Below are 6212 nucleotides of genomic sequence, written 5' to 3'. Positions count from 1 at the left end.
AGCCTTAGTGGTTGGTACTCGGCCTCTCGATCAAGAACCGAGGTTCAAATCCCATACACACTCCTGTGATTTTTGCAAATTATGTCCGTACTAAGAATTAATTATCACTTGCTTTAACAGTGAAGGAAACATCGTGGGATACCTGCATTCCTGAGAAATCTTAAAAAAAGTCTCAAAGGTGTAAAGTCTACCAATACGCACTTGGCCAGCGCGGTGGACTATAGCCTGACCCTTCTCATTCTGAGAAGAGACGACTGCTCGTCTTGTGACGTGAGTCTTATATTGACGTTACAGGCGAATCCCTAGTGAGGGAGCGCATTAAGCTAATTCAGACAACGTAAATGCATAAAACATAATTATATGATAATGTTTGATAAAATGACTACAATGATATTTAAATATTACTTAATAAATGCATTTCATTTCAGTTCATGTCATCGGCCGCGAAGCAAGGGATTATTAAATAATATAATTATCATTATTAATACGTTTTTAATAATGATACCTTTACATAATTTTGAAACAAAGTACGAATCAGTCGAAGAGTTTTATTATGACAAATCCGTGTTTATTACTGGTGGATCCGGATATGTGGGAAAGGTACGTTATAGATATTTTTATTACATTACATTTACCCTTCTTTAGGGTTCCGTACCCAAGGGTCTAAAACGACACCCTCCGCTATATGTCCGTATGTCACAGAGCTCTATCTCGTGAGCCGTAATAAAAAGAAACTTGAAATCCAACCCATTTCTGTCCCATTGAGGGAATCGGCCATAGTCCACTGCGCTGGTCAAATGCACCAATACGGACTTCACTTACTTTTAAGATGTTTCTTATAGATCTGCTATGCAGGTTACTCGCGATGTTTTCCTTCACAATATATTATTATTTTCACGGACTGTGAATTTATGTAGTTTTTAAAATAAACGAATAGAGTAAAATATAAATATAATATCTCTTAGCATTACGTTACAGGTTTTTCAAAAATGGGTGATTAGGATTGAACCGCGGACTCCTGTAAAACCGCTAAACTATGGCTTTTGATTCCATAATACCTTTTATTTACAGGCCTTAATAGAGAAACTCTTGTACAGTTGTCCAAATTTGAAAAATGTCTATGTCCTGATAAGAAGAAAAAAAGATGTATCAGGTCACGAGAGAATGAAGAAAATATTGGATAGTGAGGTAAATCAATTAATTTTAATCCAAGACGCAAAAAAGGGCAAAGGTATACTTAAACTTTACCTTAACGATTATCCGCGGTATTGTAACTTAAATTAATAAAATAAATATAAATACAAACAATTCGATTGCTTAATAAATATTATTAACCGTAAAAGGAAAAACAATAAACAAAGTTACAGGGGGTCAAAAATGGGCTGAATTGCTTCGAGAAAAGAATAGTACGGCCGTGCCGCTTTTTTTGGCTCGACTTGGCGGAGACACTGCCGTGCCTCCAAATTTTTTATGTAATGTATAAGTAGCGACAATCATGCAGTCCATTTGATGTAAGTGCCTATTGCCGCCTATGGACATCTGCAACCAACTCCAGATGGGATTATATATTCCTAGCTGAGGTAGGCCACAGATGCTCCGCTACCCCTGAGGACTAAGTTGGAACGCCCTCGGAAAAGTATGTCTCCCGTACCACACCCATGAAACTAGAACAGAGCAGTGTTAACACTCTTGTTACTAGTCAGAAATAGGTGTGACGGCTTACTAAAATCCACACCTAAAATCATTACCCCTTTGGCGTAACCGAATCGGCTGATAAAAACTTTATTGCATGTTTTATTTCTTAACAGACGAATAAAAATTGTTATCTAAAAATCATAATACAATTTTACACTTTAAATATTATTATTTATATCTAATCTTGTAATAATTATGGCAATGGTAAATTATTTATGTATTATATAGTATCATCATATTTATTATTTATTTATATAACTGATATATAATATATATTTATATAAAAGGAACTAAATGTCTATCCGTCTATGTGTTTGTCCTTTATGCCTTATTTCACTATTTTTTCAGGCGTCATGCAATTTTAGGATAGTTAATTGTATCAGGCGTTACTTTGCGGAAATCCATACTATTAAGTTAAGATTAAAACTACTTCGCAACAATCCGCTACAAATATGTATGATCATATATATTTATGTACCACCCTCCCTCCCACAAAGGATGCGTGAAGATGCAAAAATTAAAAATATACACCACCATAGGTACATACAACCACCAACACGTGTTTCGCTCCAAAGCGGAGCATCATCAACTTACCCTGATGATTATTTGTAGCGGATTGTTGCGAAGCAGTTTTAATCTTAATTTAATACAATTTTAGGATGTTACTAGCATTTTTTTCGCGTTAAAACCTTTTAATGGATCCTCTAATATTCGCTACAATTACGAGTATACTTACTTCTAATAAACTAGTATACTTAGTACATCAGTAACCCATAGTAATATTTTTTCTCAAATTTCTTTTAGATTTTCTCTAGGTTGAAGGCGGATAATCCGGAAAATATGAAGAAGATTGTTCCTATCGTCGGGGATATAACTTCAGATGGCCTTGGACTATCCGAAGAAGATAAGATATTAATACAAAATACGGTAATAATACTTACATTATGTACAAAACTTTATGTTTGAACAGTAAATTAAAATATGTACCTAAACAATTTATTCTGATATTAAATATTTGTAAGTTTTCATTTTACTACTGAACGTACTACATTTAGCGATTACGTATAATTACCTATCTCTGGGTTTGAGTAGATGTGAATGGCAGTAGCCACTTACAATAAGATGAACCGTATACTCGTCTTTCATTGCTATATTATATAAAAAAAACTAAACATGAACCTATATGCTGGTCGGATGTTCTTATAACAAATTGCTCGTCAGATTGGAAACGGATTCAGACATTGCTCAGCGTAAGCGAAAAGGTAGCCTACACAACTATCGCGTGAGCAATATAAAACTACTTCGCAACAATCCGCTACAAATATGTATGGTGGTATATATTTTAAACCATGCAGTATATACCACCCTCCCTCCCTCAAAGGACGCGTGCAGATGCAAAAATTAAAATTAAAAATATACACCACCATACATACCACCACCAACACCTATTTTAATTTTAGTTTTAATTTTAAATTTTATTTTTTAATATGTAATGAATCACGATACGCGGTTTTATTTGCTTTATTGCCGATATTCCGTCCCAATTATATGGGTCGTGATCACGGCGCAATAATATTCGTCTAATATCATATTATTATCATTTCAGGTATCTGTCGTCTTTCATCTGGCAGCGGCGGTAAGCTTCAATCAATCCTTAAGCGACGCTATGAGGGACAATGTAGAAGGAACAAGAGCTGTAATACATTTTGCTCAACAAATTAAAAATTTAAAGGTCTGTAGATTTGACGAAGTAATCGAGTATCACACAGAATAAATGCAATCGGAGCTATAACTTCGTTTTTTGAAATCAAACATTTTTTTATACTTTTTCAAAATTATTTTTAAAAGCAGTTGCAGTCCAACTGCATATAAAACAAGGCTTCTACCTGACGTCCATCCCAGATTTGTTGCCACTCCTGATGATTAAGATGATAAGAAGATGATGTTAAGAAGAATATTTTTTTCTTGTTTGGAATTGATGTCTATGGGGACAGTAATAACTTTCTACCAGGACAGCATGCTCGTCTGCTACTCTTATATTACCAGAACTGCATTCCTCTTTATAATGGATTTCATAAAAGTATTATAATTATTTTTCAGATGTTCCTCTTCATGTCAACAGCGTTTTCTCACACTGACCAGCCAGCCTTAGAGGAAATCATATATCCACCACCGATGAAAATAGACAATGTTTACGAATTTCTGAAACAGAACGAGGTCGACACGAAGCGTCTTCAAAAAATATTAGGTAAGATTAGTCAATTACATCAGCCTTTTAAGGCGATAATTTTGAGACAGCGAGAAGAGGAAGAAAGATGTTTTTTTACTTGTGCTGACAAGAGGGAAGAGAAATCAAACGTACTTAACTTAAAATAACTAATTTTAACCTTTCAATACCACAAACTTGAGTACAAAATCGAGATTAGTAAATCTATGAAGTGTCCGATTCATAAGTTCCCTTTTAAAGAACAACTTATTCAAATTATTTTTCTGTTGCAGGAAATAGGCCAAATACCTACACGTTTACAAAGGCCCTTACGGAATCGCTGATAAATGAAACCCATGGACATATGCCCACTGTCATCATCAGACCATCTATTGGTGAATATGATTTAAAGATAATATACCTAGTTCTCGATTATATGACTGACTCGCAAGGCCGTGTTAAAGAATTCCGGAGACCCTGGGCACATAAGAATTCAAGGGCCCTAAGAAGTGGGCGTTAAGAAAAAATAAAAAAAACCCGACCACCAAGAAAATTGAATTTGTTAGATGATCCACATTTCAATTTAGAAAAGTTGAATGTAAATTTTGGCGCGTCATGTAGGCGAATATATTGACTTTTCGGAGCTTTCCTCTTATTGGTAAAGAAAAAATAGCTGATGGTTAAAGATTTTAAATTCCCTAGCAAATATTGTATTTTTAGTATTGGTGTCGAGTCGGAAGCTAGTTGTAGTAATCAAACGCTACATGATTGAGCCATTGAGCTCCTGTAGCAGCTGCTTTGGGACCCTCGATGCAGCAACTGCATAAAAATATGCTGCATAATGTGATGCTCCCCAATAAGTCCCAATAATAAGTCTTAAATTAGTCTTTGCATATATAAATAATAAGTCCTTTATAATATTTAATGACTTATTTTTATTTAATTAAAATTCTAAATTTGGTTTTGTTTTATTTCAGTTATACCCGCCTTGAAAGAACCGTACCGTGGATGGGTTGACAGCTGGATGGGATCAGCTCCGGCAATAAAAGCCATGGCAAAAGGCTATATACACGCGTACTATGGGAAAGGATGGTACAATTATTCCATAATCCCCGTCGATTATGTCGTAAACGCCACAATTGTCGCTGCCGCTAAATCTCAAAGGTATTTTACAACTGCTTATAGAAACTACCCTGCTCAAGCGGAAAGTACAAGGTTCGAAGCCCAGGCGCTCAGACGTGATTTTTCGAAGATGTTATAATGTATAATCACTTCCTTTAGAGGTGAGGAAAAACATTGTGAAAAACTTGTATGTATAGGTAGATATACGCCATGTTTCTGTAAAAAAAAATCTCCATGATGTGTGTGGTAGTTAGTCGTGCGACGGTGATTCTAATTCCCAGATTCTAACTTCAGCTACCTCTGATTTTAAAGACTACTTTAAAAGATTTAAAGGAAAACATTGCAATGACATTTGCACATCTAAGAATTCCTTAAAAAAATCTCAAAAATGCGTGTTTTCTAATACGTCATCGTCATCGCGGTGAACTATGGCCTAAACTCGTTTCACACTGCAAAGAGACTCTTGGCAAGCAGTGGGACAGTAATAAACAACGGGTAACGAATATCTTGAAGGAAAGTCGATCTGTGGATGAATGCGATCTACGATCCTTTCGTTAAGACCCAAACCCTTTTGTCGTTTGTGTTAAGGACCAAACCCTATATTACCTCTTTTCTCAAGTTTAACTAAACTTTCAGATCGAATAGAATAAAAGTATATAACTGCTGTACGAGTACACTAAACCCAGTCTCATTGCACGAGACAAGAGCAACTATCAGCAGAATAAGTGCGGAGAAGAAATACAGTAAGGAATTTTATCTCTTTATGTCATCTATGACTGCGCTGTTAATAATAAGTCTATCGAAGGTTTTGCCTACCAAAGATCGACATTTGACAATCAGTTCTGACCTCCGTTATTAATATTCAATCTACGTAATTCTTTGCCTGTCAAAGATTCGACATTTTCCGCATACTACTAAGAATTGATACATTTTGATCTTTAAAAGAACACGATCTTTGGTAAAATTTGCATGGATAGATTGAGTACGTACGGAGTACGTACGGGCGAAAAACTGCTTGCCTTGTGAGGAATTTGATTTAAACATCAGAATATAAGTGTCTGTTATGGATGTCTTACTTGTCTTTCTGTGTGATCTTGGCCCCCAAAACATTTATATTATAGAAGTAAAAACGAACATTAAATCCACTTGGAAATAAGCCTTCATGGACATCTAGGATAAAGTCTACCAT

The 6212-nt window shown here is 35.3% G+C and overlaps 1 protein-coding gene across 1 annotated transcript; it reads left to right on the top strand.

Annotated features, from left to right (window-relative positions):
- The first annotated feature begins 498 nt into the window (after positions 1 to 498).
- LOC140749611 (putative fatty acyl-CoA reductase CG5065) lies at positions 499 to 5162 on the top strand. The gene is made up of 7 exons (XM_073082717.1): positions 499 to 600; positions 1072 to 1188; positions 2500 to 2622; positions 3302 to 3427; positions 3796 to 3943; positions 4195 to 4296; positions 4879 to 5162. The coding sequence occupies exons 1-7, from the start codon at positions 499 to 501 to the stop codon at positions 5160 to 5162; spliced, it is 1002 nt and encodes a 333-aa protein (XP_072938818.1).
- Positions 5163 to 6212: the final 1050 nt, after the last annotated feature.

The sequence above is a fragment of the Epargyreus clarus genome, unplaced genomic scaffold (assembly GCF_041222505.1).
Source record: "Epargyreus clarus isolate Ecla_fem2 unplaced genomic scaffold, WU_Ecla_fem_2.2 ptg000018l, whole genome shotgun sequence".
NCBI lineage: Eukaryota > Metazoa > Arthropoda > Insecta > Lepidoptera > Hesperiidae > Epargyreus > Epargyreus clarus.
This window is presented reverse-complemented; position numbering and strand designations above follow the sequence as displayed.